This window comes from Panthera leo, chromosome B1 (assembly GCF_018350215.1).
Source record: "Panthera leo isolate Ple1 chromosome B1, P.leo_Ple1_pat1.1, whole genome shotgun sequence".
In the NCBI taxonomy this organism is placed as follows: domain Eukaryota; kingdom Metazoa; phylum Chordata; class Mammalia; order Carnivora; family Felidae; genus Panthera; species Panthera leo.
In genome coordinates this window covers 85,290,609-85,316,215 of record NC_056682.1, presented here as the reverse complement: position 1 = coordinate 85,316,215, position 25,607 = coordinate 85,290,609, and the positions used below count along the sequence as shown (strand labels likewise).

The 25,607-nt window shown below is 41.5% G+C and overlaps 1 protein-coding gene across 1 annotated transcript in view; it reads right to left on the bottom strand.

Moving 5' to 3' along the window:
* The window catches only part of TBC1D9 (TBC1 domain family member 9), a 114,266-nt gene extending 89,357 nt beyond the window's left edge, over positions 1–24,909 (bottom strand). Inside the window, exon 1 of the mRNA XM_042935431.1 lies at positions 24,536–24,909. Within this exon, the coding sequence (XP_042791365.1) occupies positions 24,536–24,665 (130 nt within the window). The 5' untranslated portion in view covers positions 24,666–24,909. The remainder of the gene's footprint in view (positions 1–24,535) is intronic.
* Between the last annotated feature and the right edge of the window lie 698 nt (positions 24,910–25,607).

Here is a 25,607-nt window from a genome sequence, read left to right as displayed (position 1 = left end):
TTGAGTTAAACTGTCATTTGGATCAGGAACACCATACAGGTCCTCGGGGAATTCACCATACTGCATTCATTACCTTTTGTTACGCAATGTGGTGACGCTACCACCATTTTTCTCTCCTCGAATTCAGGAAACATTTGTGCAGTATGTTGTGAAATCATCTGACCTTCTTCCGGTTAAATGTATCTTTTATGCATTCAACTCCTCTGCTACTTTTCTCAATGGCTTAAAACACTGGTATGGAATTACCACAGACATAAATCCAAGTGCTGCTTGAGCATTAAAATTGGTGTCAGTCAGAAGGTGGTCACTCCAGTAACGCAGAATAAACTTACTAAGATTATTTTATTCGTATTACTAATTTTTAACATCACAATAAAGATGAAAATATCAAATTTAAAAATTATGGAGAGAACTCAGGCTGAGAGTGAACATCACAACTGTATTCAGTTCCTGTGTCTGAGAGATGGTGCCTCTATTCGTCGCTCCAGTTGAAGACTCCGCCCTGATTTTCAAGCCTCTGAGGGGTCAGGCTCTGGCCCCTGAGTCTGCCTTCACCTTCGATGCCCTCTTTGTGTCACTGTCCACAGCTGTGGAACAGCCTGGCCACATTCTGGCGCCCACTTCCGGGCTTCCAAATTCCAGCCTGGGGCAAAGTCTCAAACCACCGATGGGCTAGGATGAGAGTGTGGATGATCCCTGACATAATCCCCCTTTAGTACAAATAACAAATCTCCATAGAGGGCACATACATTTCAATCTGCATTTCCAAGTCTCTCTCATTAAGTCTGAACCGAAACCAAGAAACTGATTCCAGCATTAAACATCTGTGCGGTTTTCTGCTGAATCCAGTCCCTCAAGGGTAGGGATGACGTCATATAGTTTTCCATCTTCAGTGCCTAACATGTGGTAAGCATCTCATACCTGTTTGATGGATGAATGAGTGAGTGAATGGATGAATAAATGAATGAATGAGTGGTGAATTAGCAGAGAGTAAAAACAGGGAAAAGGCAAAAAAGAGCTCATCCAAGTATCATGTGCTGGTAGACTGCACCTGAGACATCAGCTGGCCTCTCCTTTATATCTCTAGTATATATTTATTCTCTTTTTCTAATTAGAATCTTACTCCACATATAATGTTCTTTATTATAGTTTTCTGATACACTACCATTTTTAGAGCCTTCGTGTGCATTTATTTGTAAAGCATTTGCAGGTACATTACAGGGAGGTCAGTCTGACATTTGGCTGGTCACCAAGACTAAAGCTAAAACAAGTAGATTTTACTGGACTTAAGTTAATAAAGAATGTAAGGTGGTAAACACTTTGCCATTAAATGGTACAGTGCTTATAAAGGTCACTGGCTATATACTTCAGGCACATTCTTTTCATACCAAGTTCAACATCAGTCCGGAATGTTGGCCACCATCCAATCTAAGGGGGAAAGGGAACAAGTTTCTCTCGAGTTCAGGCAGTTTCTGAGCTACATGAAGGTTTGTATTGATTTATTTTACTTTAAATGGGGAGAAAGTTAACAGTTCTGCCAAAGTTCTGCCAAATTAAATTCGATTAATTTAAGTTACCATTTTAGAAAAGGTGGGAATCTGTTTCCTCTAATGAAAATTTAGGCATATGTAATACAAATAAATGGGAGTGTTTACTGCCATTCTGGGTTCCATACCAGATTCTGCTGGCACTGCTTTGTTCCCCTTTGTACCTTCTTCCTTCTTGCATTTTCTCTATGTCACAGTCCTCATTCACCATATGGAAGTGCCATTAACTGGCAGCCTCCTGGCTCTCTCTGTTGACAACAGAGACCACACAGTGAAACCACCTCAGGGGATTTCAGAAAGTAAAGCCCTCATAAAAATAACGAGGGTGAGAGCTAATTTGCTCTCCCCCTAAGATGTTAGGGATATGCATGATTTGAACAAATTCCCGGTTTTAATGAGATTTAACTACTGCCAGAAGATTCAGATGATTTGGAAATATGCATGTGGAATATGCATTCAACCATATTCCCTAAGTTCATCTTGTCCATCACAACAGCCAAGGACCCACGAAGGCACCAGGGAAGGTGGTAACTTCTATTCTATTGAAAAAGCTGTACTTTTCCTTCTCCTGGTTTTCAAAGTAGAATAAAAAAAAAAGAATAATGCAATAGGATTTTCTCCTTTACCATGTTCCTTTGGAAAAGTCTCTCTTTTGAGCAATTATTTCACTTGGGATTTGAGCAAGCACTCTGTTTTGGAGGGATAACATCACTGACTTGCCCAGACACTTTGTTGTGACCTCTATGGGGCCAAAAATCTGTGTTCATGAGCGGCAGAGATTATGTCTTCCTCCAGATAGACTCCTGGGTACTTTCGACAGAAAAAAACATTCACCCACTTGGTCTCTTCCCATAACTTCACAGAGCTTCACCCTTTAATCCCACTCTTAGTGGAGGCACTAAAAGGCTTTGTCTGAGTGTTCTATTCTTTTTTAAATATTTATTTTAAATTTTTTAAATGTTTTATTTATTTGGGGGGGGGGGGAGGGGCGAAGAGAGAGAGGGAGACACAGAATCTGAAGCAAGCTCCAGGCTCTAAAACTGTCAGCATAGAGCCTGAGGCAGGGCTCAAACCCACAAACTGTACTATCATGACCTGAGCTGAAGTCGGATGTTTAACCGACTGAGCCACCCAGGAGCCCCTGAGTGTTCAATTCTTGACTTGATTAGCAAGGCTCCTTAGGTCTCTCATGAGTGGCTCTCCCTCATCAGACCACTCTGACAATTAACGCCTCTCCTACAGCCTGGTGTGTCCGAGCTGGCCACTGTGAGAACAAGGGCAGCTGGTCAGGAAGCAGGCCTCCACTCTGAGCTGTTGGAATCGGGCAAAATCAAATGTTAGATACCTTGACAAATAATGGATCTGATGGCACTGTCTACCTGGGACATCAGCAACAAATAGGACATGCGTCTTGCTTGCACACCAAAGAAAGCCAGCGACACACAACGGTAAGGAGCTGAGCACCTCAGGTGGCAAACGCGAATGATGGGTACTCTCCACCCCACAACGGAGAACACTGCAGACAGGCAGTGAAACAATCACTATCCACCCTGAATAGGCTTTGAACTGCTTTTCTAAACTATCAATCAAGCAGTACTTGCCTGTCCTCAATGAACTCCAGCTAAATGACAGCTATCCTTGATCCAAAGAGGGCCAGCCACATTCTTACCCAGATCATGGAGCCATTTAAACTTGCTTTTGAGGTTCCAGAAATGCAAAGGGAAAAGGAGGTGGGCTGCAGGGTGTTCCAGCAGGTGGACTCAAGGCCTGGGTTCACATACCCCCAGCTCAAGCACTGACTGGCTGAGTGACCTTAGGCTCAATCCCCTCCACCAAAAAGTAGGGATAATGGTAAGTGATACTCTGGGGGTTGTTGTGATGGTCAAAAAAAGAGTGCCAGACTCTCAGTAAGTATTCAACTGGTATGACGCATTGTCATTATTATTATTAGGATCATGAATTATTATGAGGAGTCTCACTGCCCAAATCCAGACATTTCTTTCTGACTAACCCATTTAAAAAAAAAAACGAAAACAAAAACCAAGCCTTTGAAATCACCAGAGTGATTGATTTATAAGAGGATAAATGGTTTGCAAGCTGGCACCTGTTTCGTGGAAGACGACCCGGTCTAAAACCCAGTGCAACCAACCTCACAGCAAAACAAAACCAAGCTAGACATCTGCCAAGTACCTCAGTGCATCCAGATTCACAATTCGTCTGATCTTAGTGAAAATCCCGAAGAGTGGTTCTCTTTCTCACCTCATACCTGTATGAAAAGATTGAAATTGGCAGCATTGGGCCACAAAGCCAAGTTTATTTCTTATTCCAAAACCTCTCTTTGCACTACACCATGAAGCAAAAATGTTTCTTAACTGGTGCTCTGGAGCTCAAGGCTGAATCCAGCAAGAAACATGGCTACTTTGAGCTTCCATTTCTTCCTGGTAATGGAAACCATCTACTAATGAATGGAGTTGAGTGCCATGGGGTGAAGCCCCCCATCCTCATTCCCTATTCTGTAACTCCTCTTAATCACAGCCATGACTTGCTGTGCTTTTGCTAGGTTCCGAGTGCTGTCCTCAATGCTTTCCATTCATAAATGTAAACAACTCCACTACAAGTACTACTTTTACCCTTATTTTCAAGATGAGAAGACTGAGGCAGGGAAATGCAATTTTTCCCAAATCACACCAGCTTGGAAGTGAGAAGTGGATTTCAAACTCAATTACAGGGCAGTTCTGTGTCTCTGAGCAATGTATGCATTGCAAACAGGGATCGGGATAAGAGGAATGGGTGGTGCTGAAGTCTAGCCCCAGCTCTGCCCTGGGGGGGGGGGGGGGCGGGGGGAGGGGGCTGCTGTGCCTTCCCAGCAACACAGCTCCGAAGGGACACCTTTTGCTAAGTGCACAAGGCCCGGCCTAGGAAGCAGCTCCAAAGCCATCCTCTTAAACACAAGCCCATACTCTTAAACACTACACCATTGTCCCTAAGGGGAGTACCAGTTGAAAATATAAACTCAAAAGAGCACTGACGAATGTATGAATAATGTATAATAAGTAATGGGCTCTAAGTTATTAAAGGGGAATGGGACTTAGGGGCATGGGGTAGATTATACCTTAATCTTTTCCAGCTGACTTCCAGGACAGCAAGTCTCCATGGTCAATGGCTTATCCTTGTTAGACACTTCTCACAGGTCTTGTTTGGAAAGAAAACCAAACACTAACAGGTATCTTTGTACAGCTACAAATTTATTCAGTTATGCAAATGTGTTGTGCCTAGACACTAATATAAGATGTCTCAAATACAAGAAGGTCTTTGGGAAATCAGAACACCTTTCCCAATTAGGACATTGTTATTGTTTATTCACTCATGACCCCCAAGTTCTAAACAAAACATTGCTCAGTTCCCATCTCAACTCATTAAGTGTTTATTTCATTAGCTGAAATAAAATCGCATCTTGGTCAGGTAACACCATCACCAGTTAAAACTGGTTTCAATACAGAATTCAAGTCTTTCCAGAGCTGTTCATATCATAGGACATAACCCTCCCCCAAGCCCCAGAATTCCCTCACTGTTACCAGGAAACCAGATTTTCTATGGAAAGTGTGATTATTTGAATCAGCAACACTTTGGAGTAAATTTCAAAGCTGCTGAATAAATAGCAGGGAACGAACATTCTTACTGGCACATTCCAACCAACAGCATCTATTTGTAAATTATAATAATAGACATCATGGTGAAATTGTACATTACAACTGCCCGTGTAAATAACAGCCTGTGGCTAGCTATCTGGACAGGGTACAGACTCGCCAATCTGCCCCGGTCCCATCACTCACTGTCTCCCTGACACTGGGGACGAGGCCAGTTTCCACTTACCACCTTGCACTCAGAAAAAACTACAATCGTTATTCACAGTAATGAAATGTATCTCGATAATCATAAACTACATCTCTATTAAAGCTGGAAAAACAAAAAACAGGCTGAGAGGGCTATATGTTTCAAAATATTGGGGAAAAGGTATTTCTTTGTGCAATAGAGAATATTCTGAAGTGTTTAACATTTTAAAAACTGACCTTTACTGTATAGGCAGTATCCTTTCCCTCCTTTCTCACTCCCCTTCAAGAATCATTATTGGAGTTTAAAATGCCAGGAGTTAGGGGTGCCTGGGTGGCTCAGTTGGTTAAGCCTCTGACTCTTGATTTCAGCTCAGGTCCTGATCTCACAGCACATGAGATCAAACCCCATGTCGAACTCTGTGTTGACAGTGTGGAACCTGCTTGGGATTCTCTCTCTCTCTCTCTCTCTCTCTCTCTCTCTCTCTGGCCCTCCTCCTACTCCTAGGGGCATGCTCATTCTCTCTCTCAAAATAAATGAATAAACTTTAAAAAATAATTAAAATGCCAGGAGTTATTAAACATCCAGGTACTAATCCCTCCTTTATTTAGCTGGTGTCAAGATCAGACTTGCCTGGGAAAACAAAAAGTCTTCCCAGAGAAATTTCTCTTTCTGAGAGATGTTTCCTAGATCCTTCTGGGGTTTTGCAGAGATTTGAAGTTTGATATTTCTTAATGCCTGGATCTTCATTTTCCCTGTCAAATTTCAGCAAACAACCCAACAACTTTAAACTAAATAACATTAAATTCTTCCTACGTGCATTTACACATTCATTTCCATAAACCCAGATTCTCCCTGATTGTACCTAGGCAACCTGAACAAAGGACCACCTAAGAACGCATAGGCAGGCTTCCTCTCCATTTCCCACTTTGACTGTCCCAGAATGAAATCATAACCAGGTACATGGAAATGTATCACGGAGTGTGTGATGGGAAAATAATGTACTATCTACTCTCAAGGAAATAAGGAATAGTCGGCCAGTTTCACTTAGATTTAAAAAGTAAATGGCCTGGGACGCCTGGGTGACTCAGTCCGTTAAGTGCCAGACTTCAGCTCAGGTCATAATCTAACAGTTCCTGGGTTCAAGCCCCACATCAGGCTCTGTGCTGACAGCTCAGAGAGCCTGGAGCCAGTTTTGGATCCTTTGTCTCCCTCTCTCTCTGCCCCTCCCCCCGCCACCCTCTGTCTCTCTCAAAAATAAATGAACATTAAAAAAAAAATTGAAAAAGTAAAGGGACTAACAATTTGCCATCCCAGTTACTGAAAGCAGACATTTTCTTTTCTTTTCTTTTTCTTTTCTCTTCTCTTCTTTCCTCCCTCCCTTTCCTTCCTTCTTTCAAATGAACGTGTGCTCCTGTGGGCAAGCCTGGCTTATTTGTGCGCTGGTTTTAATTGGTTCATGCTGTCGCTATGCCAGCTGATGGCTTGCCAGGAGATATGCGATACCACCGCTGCAGTTTCCCTGATTTGGCTGAGATGATGAAGGATACTCCGGTAAGAGAGAGGACTTCCTTGGAAATACAAAATCCCGATAACCTATTAAAATTGGCCGGTGCTTTTGGCTTCCAAGGCACTTTCAGTTTCTCATTGGCCCTCACAATGAACATGTGAGGTGGTTAGGCGGGGATCATCCCCATTTTCAGATGGAAAACAGTCCCAAAGAAGTTAAGAATCATGGCCACACATTTAAGAGACAGCACTGCTGGGTCTCCTTCCATTCCAGAAATCCCTTTCAGATAGCAACCACCAAAAATGTTGAAACTCTTATGCTACAGATATAATTCACAACAAATGATAGATACAGAATTTCTTTTTATCAAATTCTTTCTTTGTGCCATAAACAATCTCAATCGGGAGAGATATTCTCTGTGACATTTACATTCTATTTGAAAGACATTTCCAAGGCCCTTTCAGAGATGATTATCCTCATTTCCTAAGCTTTTTGAAAATACTCTCTCCCATTCTTCTCCCATTCTGCATTAGGGATCCTTTAAGACAAGGATCTAGTTAGTGAATAAGAACAAGGAAAAGAAAGTATTCGTCTAAAGACTTTAACAATCCTGTGCTCTTCATCTAAACTTTGAAAATGTGGGTTATAAACACATCAGAAATTGAAACCTGCAAGAGGCTTCTAAAAGCACACATGCTGGGGTGCCTGGGTGGCTCAGTCGGTTGGGCGTCCGACTTCAGCTCAGGTCACGATCTCGCAGTCCGTGAGTTCAAGCCCCACATCGGGCTCTGGGCTGATGGCTCAGAGCCTGGATCCTGCTTCCGATTCTGTGTCTCCCTCTCTCTCTGCCCCTCCCCCGTTCATGCTCTGTCTCTCTCTGTCTCAAAAATAAATAAACGTTAAAAAGAATTTAAAAAAAATATTAAAAAAAATAAAAAATAAAATAAAATAAAATAAAAGCACACATGCTAAAGTTCAGCAAAGCTGTAACATCCAATTGTATACAGTCCCAGTGACAAACTGAAATGTCCACAAAACGCGAAAAGAGTAAAGAGGTGCCCTCTGCTACCCAAAGTTTCTACTGGCGCTAAGAAAGGGGAGACAGACCACAGCACATTACAGATACTCCTATCAAGGATACAGCCTAAGTTATTTTAGTTGTGGAAAAATCACAGGGTGTTTGTTTGGTCAAACACATCCTGAGGTTAGCATCATATAGACAAAATTAGCAGGGCTTCAAAAAGAAGCTTGCATTTTATAATGTGTGAATCTTTTCAAAAACAAAATGATATGAGGCCTTTATGAAGTTCCATGGAATGTGCCACGAAGATGGGGTTGCCAGAAGAGGGGAAAGAGGCTTTTATCCCGGATAGAGTGAGGAGGAAGGCGACAGGGGGCTCAGATACACAGATGAGAGCAGATAAATGGTTAAAGTCAGAGGGCAGATGGCACCCTCTTCCTAAAGATCACAGGTTACAGTCAGGCAATAATCTCAGGACGTGACTGAGAGACAAGAGGTGGTCCAGCTGCAAAACAGCTTCCTATTTTGCAGGAAATAGGAAGAAAGAGGGGTTTGCAGTTCCTATTCTGAGGATCAGCCTTCTGGCAGTTAAGTGAACTGGAGTGCAAGGTCTGTAATGATTAGCCATGCCATCTGCTCAGATCTGCACAACGACAGGCTGATAGCTGAGTTTTAGACAGCGAAAGGGAAATGCCAACTCACTGTTCTGTATTTAGACTCCATTCCTCTCTCCATTCACCTGTAGAGAAGGAGAATTCATGAGGGAAAAACAGGGGAGTTATCTGTGAGACCTGTGTGCCCCACATTACAGAGCATCCCAGACAGGGCTGCCTGACAGGAGCATCTACAGGGAAGGAACGGCCAGAACCCTCCCTCTCTGCCCCCTCCCCCACGCCACATACCCACCCCTCGGGTCTTCCCCACCAGGAGACACTGAGAGCTACAGTTGAAGGGTCCCACACCGGGGTATCGGGATCAGAGTAAAAGGAACACCAGCATTTTAACCACTGTATTCAAAGACAGTGATGTATTACTATTGCTTAAACAATATATAGCAACAGAATTACCTGGAAATGGCATAAGGTTTCTTACACTTTATAGTATTGCTGGTATAAGTAACAACAATATGTTTCTGAAAATTGCTTCGGTGCAAAATTCACAGTTGAGAAAGGCAAGACTCTAGGGTATTAGCTCTTCATTTATTTGATTCACAATCACTTTGAGTAGCTAATGGAACTGGTGGAGCCTCAGCCCTAGAAAAATACACATTCCTAATGAATTCCATAAGTTTAGTATATGATTTCCGGCCATTCAAGGACCTCCTGAAATCCCCACCAGCTTAAGTATCTCTAAAAGACAAGAAAAAGGCTGAGGAGTATTATCCTATAAAAAAACTCCATAATATTTTTATATCTACAAAGAGAAAAGTAGATACTAAATAAAGAAAATCTTTATGACATTTGACACAAATTACATTAACAAAAAGCCAATGCTGTATGTCAAGTTCACATTTTTCCTCCTTGGTGGCCATAATTTTTTTTGAGATTGACCTCATTCACAGTCAACAACATTCACTATTTTAGAAATAGTGTATTTCTAAACAAAGACAACATACTGGTCTTTGCGGAATATTCATTCATATAAACAGGCTCTGCCCTTGTCTGGCCCTCCACCCAAAGGTTCAATGCTTCTTGACTGTACAATCTGGAATGGACGGCTCCATATTGTTGTCCCAAAGACAGCTGACTGGAAAAATGGAAGTGAGAAAAGTCTGGAAACCTTTTTCCAAAGGAAAATCCAGAGCTGGTGTTTGGATTTCCACCCGGGCGTACACAGTCACTTAAGCATAACCCTCGAGAGCCGCTAGTCGATGATGTCACAACCCAGGAGTGCAGCCTTGCTCCACCTGTTCCCTTCATTTCCACACTCAACACTGCATATCTAAGACCGGGGCTGGCTCACTTTGCCCCGGTTCCTTTAGCTTTCCAAAGGATGCATTCCATTTTCAGCCTCCTCTCTCCTTTTTTATTATCTCCCTTCTCCCTTTCCAAATTCAACCAAACTCAAGTACAAATCCAAGCTCTGTTAGTAGCAGGGTTCCTCAAGTAAGATACTTAACTTCTCAAAGCATTCAGTTTCCTCATCTATCATAGAGGGAATATCTAACCTATGGGGTTGCTACGAAAATCAAATTTGTGACATATGGTGAAGTTCTCAGCAGAATGCCTAAACCACAGAAGGATTTCAGCGAATATTAGCTCCTCTGCCTTTAAACTTTATGACATTTGTAAAATTAATAAAAAATATATATAAATCAAGTGTTAATTAAAAAGCATGACCACAATAACAGTGCTTTGAAATTTAGCTTTAGACCACGAAGCTCTGAAATCTTATGAAGATGTTTTTAGAAATAGTGTATTTTATATTATTTACTATAGGAATAGATAAGTAAATGTTATAAAATGCCAATGGAATGAAAGACAGTAAATGAATTCATGATTTCTTCTTTTTATGCTTTAATTAAAGAGTCCAAATATAAGTCTGTTAAATCCTGCTTATTTTTATTAAAGACTACCTTGTTTCCTAGGTTAACACAAAGCTTTAAAAAAGTCATTGGTACTATTGCGATGTAAATAGTTTTCCTTATTAAGAAGTATTACATGCAGGTAATCTAGAAGAAAACTAAATGAGATCAACAGAGTTCACTTTTTGTTGTTCAGAGTGTAAACGGAGATCTGGTCCTTAAAGTTGGAATTGACCTTCCCTCCAGCAAGTACTTACTTGCCCAGCGAGGCTGTGAACAATGCAGCTGAGAGGGAGAGTGCATTTCACAGACCTCAACTCTTGGACTAGACAGTCACCCACCTAGCTTTGTGCTTCTAGGACCCACACAGAGTGAAACAGTTGATTCATCTAAATGACAGCTTCTAATGCAGATCTCCAGAGGAGAGTCAGAAGAACCTTAATGGATTCCTTGAATGGATCTCACACTAGGAAACCTAGCTCTCTTGAAAGGACAGGTAAATAACCTAATAGCAGAAGTGTGAAAGGAGATTTGAAGCAAGCTAGAAGCCAGTGGCAATTTCAGAACACCTTTAAAAATGACTGGCCTATCCTCTGAGCTCTCTAGAATGTATATACATCTGACAGGAAGGGAAAACAATGAGGAAAGTAAGTTAAGGACTTCTTCACCATTCTCTCTGGTTTAACCATTAGAACCCATGTTTCTAAATTACAAATTCCTGGTCAACTAATCAACTATATATACATATAAAGAGAAAATATGGCTCCTCTCTGCCTCCCACCCCAGTCTTGTCCCTAGACTGTCAGAGAGAATCATTTGTGCAAGGAGAGAGGAGGGAAGAAGGACAGAGGAGAGGGAGAACGGTGGGAGACAGTACTAGGCTTCCTGGCAGAGCTCTTAAAATGTGCCTGTCCACGAAGGGAAGGGGGAGAGAGAGGCAGGGAAAAAGGCCGGCATGTAGAAACAATTTAAAGTTGCCGATCACAAATTACCTTTTCAAAAAAAAATTACCATCTTCCAAAAACCCTGACTACGCCTTAACCTTTTTAAGTGGCCTAAATATCAGACAGTTATCCATTTGCTTTAACAGCACCCTTTGAAAAATGTAATGTCTCTGTAAACTGCAGACTCTTCAGCAGCTCACACACTGGTGTGAATTAGTTCCCAGTCAGCCGCCTTCCAACACCTACTGGAGATCATCGCCTTCCAACACTTACTGGAGATCATCGAAGGGATAGAACAATGATGGGCCATCATCTATGAATGGCTCTTTATGCTTCCTGTACTTTACATAACTTAACTCATAGAATCTTCTTACCAGATGCTAAAGGATTATTAAGCCATCTTATATAAGGAAATCAAGCTCAGAAAGGAAGAGAAACTTCCCAAATCGTATCTCTTGATAATAGATGGGGCTGGGATTTGAATCCTGTGGTCTGCTTCCCCAGGGAAGGACTGGAAAAGACCAATGCCTAGTCAGGCAGGTAGTGAACACAAAGAAGTTGTGCAAAGAGCAATCCTGGTGGTTTTCTAACTTGCCTGTGGCATTCCTTAGGCTCCACTGCGCCTTGAAGCATGCCTGGCCTTTAGTCTCCAAGACCCAGAACTCAAGGTGCTACCTACCACAGCCGTTGGTGTAAGCTGCCTAGTTCCAAAGGACAAAACAGGCTTTGTGGGCCAGCATAGGAACCATCCCACAATGTAGAACCGCATCTCTTCAAAGAGGAACCCTTTTGCACTGCTGATGTCAAGGCAAACTAGTGCAGCCACTCTGGAAAACAGTATGGAGGTGCCTCGAAACTTAAAAACAGAACCACCCTATGACCCAGCAATTGCACTACTAGGTATTTACCCAAAGGATACAAAAATACAGATTTGAAGGGGTACTTGCACCCCAAAGTTTATAGTAGTGCTATCGACAACAGTCAAAGTATGGAAAGAGCCCAAATGTCCCTCAACTGATGAATGGATAAAGAAGATATGGTGTATATATAATGGAATACTACTCCATGATCAAAAAGAATGAAATCTTGCCATTTGCAACAACAGAGATGGAACTAGAGGGTATTATGCTAAGCGAAATGAGTCAGAGAAAGACAAATATCATATGATTTCACTCAAATGTGGAATTTAAGAAACAAAACATATGAACACAGGGGAAGGGAAGGAAAAATAAGACAAAAACGGAGAGGGAGACAAACCATAAGAGACTCTGACATAGACAGAACAAACTGAGGGTTGCTGGTGGGGTGCTGGGTGGGGGGTAAGAGCTAAATGGGCAATGGGCATTAAGGAGGGCACTTGTTGGGATGAGCACTGGGTGTTATATGTGATGAATCACTAAATTCTATTTCTGAAATCATTATTACACTGTATGTTAACTAACTTGGATTTAAATTAAAATCAACAACAACCACAAAAAATTACATTAAAAAAAAAAAAGAACCTGATCTCTTCATAAAGTGGGAATCCTGTACAAGACAGCAAAGTGGAAAGTATATTCAGTGTCCCTAGAACAGGAGGTCAGTCACAACCCTGTAAATTTATGAAAGGAATCTTGGAAATAAATATTCCCCTCTCTACCTTTTTTTTTTTTTTTTTTTAATTTTTTTTTTCAACGTTTTTTATTTATTTTTGGGACAGAGAGAGACAGAGCATGAACGGGGGAGGGGCAGAGAGAGAGGGAGACACAGAATCGGAAACAGGCTCCAGGCTCCGAGCCATCAGCCCAGAGCCTGACGCGGGGCTTGAACTCAGGGACCGTGAGATCGTGACCTGGCTGAAGTCGGACGCTTAACCGACTGTGCCACCCAGGCGCCCCTACCTTTTTTTTTTTTTTTTAAAGTTTATTCATTTATCTATCTATTTAAGTAATCCCTGCCCCTAAGGTGAGCCTCACACTCATGACCCAGAGATCAGGAATCACCCGTTCTTCTCACTGAGCCAGCCAGGTGCCACCCCCAGTACCCTTTCAGACCAGTTTACAAAAACCCAGAAGACCACCTCAAAAGCCACCTCAAATCCTACGTAAATTACATGCATTCACTCTTCAACTTCTTTGCAGAATAGGGTAAAGTCTCAGGACAAACTGGAATGGGTGATTAAATCATTCTGTGATGAAATGCTCTTAAAGTTCGTAATAACAAGTAGATGGGGAAGAATTCATGGAACAAGCAAGAAATATCTGCTTTTGTCTAATCAAGCTCCTTGCTAGTAGCACTTGTTATGTATTATGAGCCAACCCCATACTTCACTATAGAGGACTGCCCATCCCAACACAGAATCACCAGTTATGACATTAAACTTCGTTAGGAACTAAAACTAAATCCTTCGTTAGGATTGCTTATGTATAATTAATCCACAAAGAAAAACGTCTACTGCTGCGTGGAACCAGTAACTTTGTCGACACAGTACTTACAAATTAGCAAGGTGAAAGCATTTACCCTAAAAGCAGGCACCTGTTAGGTGAGGGCTTAAAGAGTATTATTTCTCTCACCACTGGGAATTCTTTGTTCATGTAGGGGAGGAAAAATTTTCCTTGACTCTCTTAGGATCACTGGCTGGATCTGAAAACCAAACTGGTGACGATAACAGGAGAAAAACACACAAATTTTACTGAATTTGTGCATGTACAAGGAGTCCTTCATAAGAGAATAAAAAGGGGTGCCTGAGTGGCTCAGTCGGTTAAGCCTCTGACTCTTGGTTTTAGCTCAGCATGATCTATTGGTTTTTGGGTTCAAGTGCTGCATGGGGCTCCACAATGATGGTGCAGAGCAGCCTGCTTGGGATTCTCTCTGCTCCTCCCCTGATTACAAGCTTGCTCCCTCTCCCTCTCTCCCTCAAAAATAAATAAACTTAAAAAACAAAAACAAAACAAAAAAACCCCAAGAAAATAAAGAAATAAAGAAGTGGCCAGGGCAGGAAGCTTTGATACCCTTTAGTCAAAGAAACAATACTTTGTGAAACATTGACAAGAAAAAGGGGTTTTGGCTAGGAGTAATGTAATTAGAGCTAGATCGTCCTCATTTTCCTTAACTAGAAAGATAAGGGTTAGTTTAACAAGGTTTGTTGACAGATTCCTCTGGTGCCTCTCTGGGCTGATAAGCGTAGGTCTCCAGTAAAAGGAGGATTTATTTCCTGCCTTTAGGCAGAAAAGGGAGAGCTTTTTCCATGTTTACTGCTTCTTAATTGCTTCCAGCTCAAAATAATTTCTAAGTCAAAGAGGCATATTTTTGGGTGACAATCTGGTTTCCTTTATCGGTTAGCAAATGGAGCATTTCCCTAGCTGTGAAGGTCTTCATGTGATGCAAAAAGTCCAATTCCTGGACAGTCTAGTGCTGAATCGCCAATGGAAACAATCTGAGAGCCCTGGTCTGCACTAATATCATCTCCATGCCTCTGTTCTTAGCTCTCCCAAATTCACTCATACAGGTTTGATCACTAGGTTAGTAATGAAGGGCTCAGCAAGAGAATCCTGCCTTTTCCTTCTTGTGTATCTTTATAAAGTTCAGCCCTCCAAACGGTTGGTACTCAAACACATTTCTGACAGAATAGCTTATGGTGGATATTACACTTCTGATTGCGCGTGATGAGCAATGGCGTTGATCTCTTGGTGACATCCTCCAACCGGAAGCATGTATGTTCTTAATTTGCCGGGGATCCACGGAATTCCCGAAATTGTGTGAAAATTTTGGGGGTGTTTTCATTTTTCTGGAGATAGAGTCAATAGCTTTTAATAGGTTCTCAAGGAGGATAGTAAGGAAAATAAGGATAGTCCACACCATTATAATTAGTCTTGTAAAGAAAAATAAATAAATACAAAATCTAATAGGCCCTTAACTTATTAGCTGTGAGACCCATGGCAAGTCATGCGATCTCTCTAACATCTTACTTTCTTTTTTCTATAAAATGGGGATAATAATAGCAGCCATCTTAAATGGTATGTAAGGTAATTTGCTACTGAGGCCTATACAAAAGGGATAAAATACACTTTAAAATATCAAAGAATTAAAAAAATAGAAATGACTTCACTTAGAAAAGAGAACAGCTCAGAGAGAAGAGCTCTATTTTGGCAGCTCTTATTTTGGGAGGCATTTGCCTCTTCTAGAAAGGGCTACTGAGTGGCTGAAAGTCAGGATGTGCTTTTAACAGAATCAGAGAGTATGAAGACAAGGACAGGAATCAGTGTCAAACAGGTAGGGAAGCGATGATGCTCCAGTCTCTTTGCTTTGGGACCTTCAAGACCTACAACCTAATCATAAGTGTGAATCTAAGTAGGCAAAACCACCCAGGGTAAAGCTCAGTTTTGAAGCATATCAATACCTAAAACTAAAGTGAGTTGGGTTTGCAATTGGCAGGAAAAAAAAATTCTCTCCTATATCATCTTCTACTTCAGATTACTTCTGCAAAGTAGAAGTACAATGTCCAGTACATAATCAAAAGTAGCCAGGTACACAGGATGACATAATAGCATGAGCAAAAACCGGGAAAAACAAGAGACAACAGAACAAACCCACTTGGGCTCAAGATATTGGAGTGAACAGAGACTATAAAATAACTATGCTAGCTATGCTTAAGACAGATTTTTAAAAATGTTGAGTTTTGATATATAACTGGAATTTATAAAAATTAGTGAAATGGAAATTTTAGAATTGAAAAAGTTATTCAGAATGGGCAGGCTTAACAGACTAAATGTAGTTAAAGAGATCGAACATTAAAACACAGACCAAAAGAAAATAACCAAAGTGAAGCAAGTAAAAATCAGAAGGTAACAGACATAGAAGATACAATGAGAAGATCTGATATACATGTAATAATGGGTGTGCCAGAAAAGAAGACGAAGTGAATGAGGGAAAAGCAATATTTACAGCAACAGTGGATGCAAAGTTTACAAAACCACTGAAACAAGTCCTTTATACCAAGCAGGATTTTTAAAAATTCACAAATAGCTGGATCATAGTAAAACTTCAGAAAACCAAAATCAAAGAGAAAACCTTAAAGGCAGCTGGAGAAAGACATGTTACTATTACCTACAAAGGAATAACAATTCAGAGTGACAGTTTACTCCTAAATAAATAAATAAATACATAGTAAACCAGAAGTAAATAAAATGGTAAATCTGAACACTATCTTAAACATGTAGAAAGTCAGAAGCAAATTAACATAGTAAATGGTAAATCAGACAATACCTTAACCTTGCTTACAAAAATATTACTGCCAACCATTCAAAACACAAACATCCTTCAGGAATGAAAGTAGGATGAAGATATTTTCAGACATAAAAAACAGAAAATTTCTCAGGAGCAGGGTCTCACTAAGAGAAACAGAAAAGGACTTTTTTCAGACAGTAGAAAAATGATTCCAGAAACGAACACAGAAATGGAAGAAGAAAGTACAAAACAACTGTAAACGTATGTGGAAATGTAACTGAATACAGACTTTTAAAAATAGTAGTAATTGGGGCACCTGGGTGGCTCAGTGGGTTAAGCATCAGACTCTTGATTTCCGCTCAGGTCATGACCTCAGGTTCATGAGTTCGAGCCCCGCATAGGGCTCTGCACTGACAGCTTGCTTGCAGTTCTCTGTCTCCCTCACTCACTGCCCATCCCATGCTCCTGCTCTTCTCTCTCCCTCAAAAATAAATAAACATCAAAAAAAAATAATAAAAATAGTAGTAGTAGTAATAAAAATAGTAGTAATTACATGTTCTAGTGTTAAAATATATAAGGAATTAAAATATATTAAAACAGGGGCGCCTGCGTGGCTCAGTCGGTTAAGCGTCCGACTTCGGCTCAGGTCATGATCTCGCAGTCTGTGAGTTCGAGCCCCACGTCAGGCTCTGTGCTGATGGCTCAGAGCCTGGAGCCTGTTTCAGATTCTGTGTCTCCCTCTCTCTCTGACCCTCCCCCGTTCATGTTCTGTCTCTGTCTCAAAAATAAATAAACTTAAAAAAAAAAAAAATTAAAATATATTAAAACAATAGCATATAAGTTGGGGGTCAGGGGATAAATGGAGTTAAAGTACCCTTTTGTTACTGTGTTATCTGGGAAAAGATTAAAAGTACCAATTTAAAAAAATAAAATAAAATGAAAGTACCAATGAACAATATACTTTGATAAATCAAGAATGCATTAAAATCTCCAGAGTAACTACTATAAGAATAGTGAAATGAATATAAAGCTTCTTCTAGCTAATAGAGGCTTAAAAATGTAATCATTAAAAAAAAAAAAAATCCCATATCCTACCGAAAGGCAAGGAAGAAAAAACAGAGTAGGAAAAAAAAAAAAAAAAAAAAGAAAGAAAGAAAGCACTTAATAAGATAGTAGAGTTAAACCCAAGTCACATGTACATTGACTAAATAATCCAATTAGGAGGCAAAAATTTTCAAGCAGGATTAGGAAAAAAAATCAACTCTGTTATTTATAAAATGCACATCTAAAATATATACCACTGTATATCCTACAGACACTAAAATTATGGGAATATTATTCACGAATTTATGCCAATATATTTGAAAATCCTGATGAAAAAGATAAGTCCTAGAAATAGATTATAAAACTGACAATAAAAGGAAATTTTAAATTATTTGAATAGTTGTCATACCATTCAACAAATCCATGAATAAAAGTTCAAGGCTGGATTGCCTCACCAGAGAATTTTGCCAAACATGTCAGGATGAAATAATACTGCTATCACACAAACATCTGTAGAAAATTGAACAAAGTGAGCTCTCTCCAACTTATTTTTTAAAACTAGTATAATGGTGATACCAAATTTGACAAGAATGTAATGAAAAAGAAAAATTACAGGCCAATATTACCAATTCAAAAGGATGCAAAATTCCTAAATAAAAGGTGAGCAAGTGATACTAATAAACACATAAAAAAGATAATATATCACAGCCAAGCTGGATTATTTTTATATATGCAAATTTGGTTAAGCACTTGGAAGTCAATTAATGTAAGTCACTACACTAACAGAATAAAAGAGAAAATCATACGGTTGCCTCAACAGATGTAGGAAAGCATTTGAAAAAATTCATCATCTATATTTAGTTAAAAATTTTTGGCAAAAGAGAAATAAGAACTCCCTTAAAGTGAAAAAAAATTATCTACAAAACCACCATATGTTGAGTCTTTCTTTTGAGACCTGGAAAAAGAAGGGGACATGTACAATCAACACATTATTCAACACTATATAATTTGCCTGTACAAAAAAGGCTTAGAAAAAAATTGTAAAAGCATAAAAATTAGAAAAAAAATAAAACTGTCAATATTCTTAGAGGATATGATTATGTATGTGGAAAATGCAAAAGAATCTATAGATACATTACTATAATTCATTTCATAAGTTAGCAAAGTTCTGGATACAAGGTCAATATAAAACCACAACAACTATATTTCTAGAGGTCAACAAAAAAGAATTAGAAAATGAAGTTTAAAATTTGTTTTTAATGCTTATTATTTATTTTTGAGAGACAGAGAGAGACGGAGAGAGACAGAGCACAAGTGGGGGATGGGCAGAGAGAGAGGGAGGCACAGAATTCTAAGCCGACTCCAGGCTCCAAGTAAGTGGTCAGCACAGAGCCTGACGCAGGGCTCGAGCTCACAAACCATGAGATCCTGACCTGAGCCGAAGTTGGACACTTAACTGACTGAGTCACCCAGGCTCCCTTGAAAATGAAATTTTAAAAAGATACAATATACAATAGGTGAAAAAATATGAAATATCTACTAATAAATCTAATAAAATATGTGTAATCCCTCTACACAGAAAACTATGAAACATCATTGAGAGAAATTTTAAAGGACCTAAATAAATAGAACATACCATGTTCATGGACCAGAAGACTTGATATTATAAAGATATTAATTTTGCCCAAATTTATTGATAGACACAATGCAACTGCAGTTGAAATCCCAACAGTTTAAATCTTTGTTGCTATTGTTGTTTTGTTTTGGTGGAACTTTAATAAGTTGATTCTAAGATGTTGTATAAATGTAAAAGACAAAGATAGCCAAGAAACTCTTAAAAAATAAAAGGAACAAGATAAGAGTACTTGATCAAATGAATATAAACTCTTATTATAAAACTAAAGTGTGGTACTGGTGCAAGAATATTCTAGTAGACAAAAAGAATAGACTAGAGTGCCCAAGCAAATCAATTGTCACATGTGTGAGCATTGAGTCATGACCAAAGTAGCTTTACAGAGCAGTGGAAACAGAATAGACTTACCAATAAATCATGCTGGGGCAACTGGATGTCCATACACATTTAAAAAAAATAAACCTTGACCACTATCTCACACAATATGCAAAAATTAATTCCCAGTGAATCGTAAATATAAATGTAGGGGTTAGGGGCACTTGGGTGACTCACTCGGTTAAGCGTCCAACTTTGGCTCAAGTCATGACCTCATGGTTCACAAGTTAGAGCCCTAAGACCAGCTCTGTGCTGACAAATGACAGCTCAGAGCCTGGAGCCTGCTTCAGATTCTGTGTCTTCTCTCTCTGGCCCTCCCCCCACTCATGCGCGCGCGTGCACACATGCGCAGGTCTCTCTCAAAAATAAATAAATGTCTTTCTCAAAAATAAATAAGTGTAAGAGTTAAAACTGAAAAGTTTCTAGAAGATAATACATATATAACCTCAATCTGGAAAAAGACTTATTGAACAAGACATAATAAAACACTAACCATAAAGGAAATGGAACCTATAAAGAATTTGGATATTAAAATTAAGAACCTTTAATCATCCTTAAGAGAGTAAACAGGCAAGCAACAAATGAAGATTCTGCCACATGGATAACCAACTATGAACTCATCTTCAGAATATATTTTTTAAAAATACCTACAACCAGTAGGAAAAAGACAAACAATCCAATTGAAAATTGGGCAAAAGACTTGAACAGGCATGTCACAGACTATTTCAAATGGCCAATTAATGCAAAAAGGTGCTCAACCTCATTAGTCAGGAAAAAGTAAGTGGTATCACTACAAAACCACCAGAAAGGTAAAATTACAAAGACTCACAATGTTGGCAAGGATACGGAGCCAGGGAAATTCCCATATGCTGCTGGTGGGAGTATATTGGTACAACTACTTTGGAAAACAGTTTGGTATTATCCGCTAAAGTTAAAGATACACATAACCTATAAGCTAGCAATTACTCTCCTGTGGACAGACCAAAGAGAAATGTATGCCCACAGGCATCAGAAACACCCACAAGAAAGATCAGAGCTACCTTACCTTCAATGCCCCAAAACAGATCATTCCAAGGTCCACCATGAACAAATGATTGCGGTATACTCATATAATAGTTTTCTGTATAGCACAGAAAGATAAACTACAGCCACAAGCAACAACATTTGTAAATATCACAAACACAATGCTGGACAAAGAATCCAGACACATGAATACACACTCTGATTATATTCATCCCTTGCTCAAAAAAACAGGCAAAACCAAAATATGTGTTTAAAGAGATATGTTCTTTACCCAAAAAAACAAAAACCAAAAAACTCTAAAGAAAAGCACTAAAGTGTTTACCACAAAACACAAGGATAGTGGGTTTTTGTTTTTTTTTCTCTTTAGGAGAGGGTGAGTAGTGAATGGGAGAGGGTTACAAGGAGGAGCTTCTGGCTCAATGTTCTATTTATTATCCTGGTATTAGTTGCAAGGTGTCACTTTGTGATAAATCATTGCACTCCGCATCTTTTATTTTGTGTACTTTTCTGTATACATATGAAATCTCAGAGGAGGTTAAATAAATACATCGAATGCATCTACAATAAAAAAAACTTCTTTGGGGGTGCCTGGGTGGCTCAGTCAGTTAAGCATCCAACTTCGGCTCAGGTCATGATCTCACGGTCCGTGAGTTCGAGCCCCGCGTCAGGCTCTGTGCGGACAGCTCAGAGCCTGGAGCCTGTTTCAGATTCTGTGTCTCCCTCTCTCTCTGACCCTCCCCCGTTCATGCTGTCTCTCCCTGTCTCAAAAATAAATAAACGTTAAAAAAAAAATTAAAAAAAAAAAAACTTCTTTGCCTCAGAACCTATGTATATTGCCTGGAATTGGGAAGAAGATAGCTTAATTAAAAAAAAAAAAGCAGAGCGCTGGATGACTCAGTTAAGTGTCTGACTCTTGATTTCAGCTCAGGTCATGATCTCACCGTCATGAGATCAAGCCCAGCAGCTGACAGCATGGAGCCTGCTTGGGATTCTTCTTTCCCTCTCTCTGCCCCTCCCCCACTGGTTCTCTCTCCCTCTCTCTCTCAAAATAAATAAGTAAACTTAAAAAAAAAAAAAAAAAAAAGCAAGTGTCTTCACTATGACCCATTATTTTTTATAGCTTTTGCACTACTATCTTACCAAGGACTGTGGACCACTGAGCACTCCTGGCCAGCTCCTACTGAGCAAGTTTCCCCCTCATCATCCTATGACCATCATCCATTTAAGGACTGGACAATGGTGCACTGGCCCAGATAATGCACACTATATAATGGTCCTGAGATCCTCCAGAAAATTTCCGATAATTGATGCCCAACACTTGGTCTTCCCTCCCTCCTCACAGGCTAATTTTTTTCTTTCTTCAGTTCTCAGCTCAAGTGTCACTTCTTCAGGGAAACTTGCCTTGCTCCCATTTCCATCCTCTTTTTCTGAGTGGAGTGACCAACATCATGCTCCTCTCCTTTCGATGTTAGTACTGGTCATTCTCAGTCTGCCCCCACCTCCCAGCTCCATCCCTGGGAGGCTGATCCCTTGGGACTAGATCACCAGGACATCCTATCCACCTGGCTTCTCTTGGGTTCTACTGATGAAAGGCAACGGCAGGAGCTGGCAGGGTAAGAGGAGAGAAATCAGGCATGTCCTTTCCACTTCCTTTTTGCTGTGCTCTGTGTTTCTGGGGAGGCTGCGTCTCCAGAGGCCCAAAGCTCCTCCTGCCTGGCTCCAGCTCATAAGGCTTCCAGGAACCTCATTCCTGCCGCCTAGGATGGTAACACCCCCCCACCACTGTGTCTTTCACTGGTTCTGGTAACCCTGCCCCCACCTTTCTAAGTTGTCTTTTCAAGAAACTCTTCATCTGAACTAGGTTTGAGTCTGTTTTCTGCTGGGACCCTGTGGATTGGCAATTTTATATTAATTTTTATGATTATTTTATAAACACTTGTCTACTCCACAAGGCTGTGAGCTTCTTGACACTGGCACTTCAGGCACTACCAACAAATATTTGTTAAATGATTTAGTACGTTAATGAATGCATGAAGGAACTCACATTAGGATCCAAATATACTATACATAGTACAAGGATTTCTAAAATGTCCCTGCTACCTTTAACGTGGCACCAATCTATCAGAGCAGACATTTTTCCTATGTTAGTTGAAAACAGCCTTAGTTGGCAGTAATATTTTTACTCATGATGATAATCTCAATTATTCTTGCAGTAAGTGCAATAATGACAATTTTCCAATTAAAAAGATGTAACTTTCTTTCTGAAGTGAGTTATCAATAATGAGATTCCAAGCGGGCTATGGTTACTTATAGCTCTAAGAGTCAGTAGGAACATAATAAAAATATTAACTAGGAAAAGAAGGTTCTGCGTCTCCGAATCTTTCATAATCTATTGCAAATGACTCTAGAAAATAAATACTACATAGTAGTTACACGGCGTAGGACAGTTAGCCTCAGGTAGGAAATGTTCTTTGTTAATATAATAAACTATCTACTTTACACTGTTGTTTTAGGTTTAAAAAAGGACAATCTGAGCTGATCCCAGTTTTAGATACGCAAGCTACATATTAGCGTATATAGTTAGACAACTTCTACAAAATGAACTGGAAAATCCTGATTCTAGGCCACTAATCAGAATTTCCAGAACAGGGTCTGGAGCTCTGCATATTGCCTTCTCTTTCATGGCAGCAAATGTATAGAAAAATCAGGTTAGCCATAGGCCATACCATATACTAGCAAGATCCTTCAAACCAATATATGCCATAAAATTTGCCACTTGAATTTTAATCTTGAGAAAACCAGCCTGTAAACTACAATCTCAACTAAATACGTACCTCATCGAGAATTTTTAGTTCATAGCACGGCATTTTGAAAGCCACAATTTAGCTAGCATGCAAACTGCCAGAGGGTGATAGATTTTGGACTCTGAAGAGGTCAAGGTTCATCTCTTTTCTGCAATCTCTTTCCTGGTTAAACCTCTCCCTTCTATTTCTCCAACTAACTTCTTCACTGTAAAAAGTATCCCAGTTCTCTTCGTTCTAATCACCATGGGGAGGGGAAGGTCCAATTTCTCCAGTATGGTATGAGTTCAAGATTATTGGTCACCTCCCAGCAAGACAACTCGTGAGTTAATAACGAAGACCTTTCTAATAGGGCACTACTTGGGATACTGGTCTGATTTTATAATCCCGAAATGATAAGGCATGGTTTCAGTAATAGTTACAGTATTAATAACACCTTGTGAGGGGGTTCGGGTAAGTGACTGAGTTAAACTAGTTAAAATGCAGTTATAGAGCTAATTCGTTTCACAATCAGGTAACTTGCTTTCTTAGGTTCTTATTAGGTGCAACAACAACAACAATATCCTTTTTCCTTATTCATTCTCTTCAGTCATAACTAATCTAGGAAATGACCACACCAGTCTCTTACTGATTGCTTCCCTGAAAACAAAAGAGCATTTTATACCTGATCCTGCCATGATCAGTAAAGAGAATGAAGTAAAAATGAACCATCCTTTGCCTCTCTTGCCCATATATAAAACGATAATTTTTAAGGAGGGTGGGGAGGTAGGAAGAAGTGCTGCATTTAATTCATAAGGGCTGCTCCCCCCACCCTCCCCCACCTCCAATCTCATCAACATCACCCACCTAGGGGGCACCCGGTACTCGAAGGGCCCCATAGCCTGACAGGGTCAGAGAAGAATCATCTCTTTCACAGACTGAAAAATCAGGACTCCTGAGGTCTTCCGCTCACCAAAGTGGGGCGGGTCGCCCGGCCCCGGGGGACCGGGCGGCGTCCCGGGCGCCCGCAGCCTAGGGCCTCGGGCGGCGCCGCAGCGCTCCCGGCCCCTCCCGCAGGGACTGGCCGCCGGTCCTTACCCGCTAGTCCGCCGCCGCCGCCTCCATCGCCCGCGTGCCCCTTCCTCCGCTGCAGGATGAAGTAGGGGTTGGCCCTCTCCGTGATCCACAGCGCGTTGGCCAGCAGCACCTCTTCGGGGTTCACCCACATGTTCCCGGGCGCCGCGGGCGGACGCACAATGGGCCCGAGGGTCAGGTCCTGCACACACCGGCGCGCACAGGCGCGCACTCCCGGGCACACGCGCGCCCTCCCGCTCGCTAGGTGCGGCGGCGAAGAGCGACTTCACCAGGCGGCGGTCCGCGGAGCCCGGGCCACAACAAAGCCCCCGCGGGCGGCCGGGGAGGACGGCGAGGACGCGGGTGCGGCGAGCAGCATCCTCCCCGCGGCGGCGCCGCCCCCCGCGAGCCCGCGGCCGCAGACGCCCAGGCCCGCCGCCCCGCAGCCCGGCTCCGGCCCACGGCGGCGCGAGGAGCGGGAGGAGGAGGAGGAGGAAGAAGAGCGGGAGGAGGAGGAAGTGGTGGCGCTCAGTCCCAGGATCCGGATCGGCGGCGGCGAGCAGGGCTGCGGGAGCCTGCAGCCGACACGGCCCCGCTGCGAGCGCCGAGCTGGGCTGGGGCGCGGCTGCTACAGCAGCACCTAGCCGAGCTCCAGATCTCCTCAGTCTCTAGCCGCTCCGCGCCCTCGAGGTCACCGCGCGGTAACGCTCCGCGTCGGGGCCACTGGCACCTGCGGCGAAGCCCCGCTTGCAGCTGGAAGGACGCTCCGGACACTGCGAATGAATGACGCCAGCGCGGCTCACTTAGAGCGGGCCCGAGTGACACCAGTTTCCGCGGACGCGGGTCCTCCGCGGGCTCCGAGCGCTGAGCCCGGCTGCTGTGGCGGGCTTTGGGGGAACCTTCTGGGGACCGTGGGCCAAGCGCTCGGCCCCACGCCCATCTCAGCGGGGAGGACGCTGCCAGCCTCCGTGTGTGTGTGTGTGTGTGTGTGTGTGTGTGTGTGCTGTATGTTTATGGTTGACGCTCTGTGGGCTAGCGCCACCCCTCTTCCCAGGAAATAAGTGTTTCAAGGTTCCAGACTTGGAGCTAGATACCG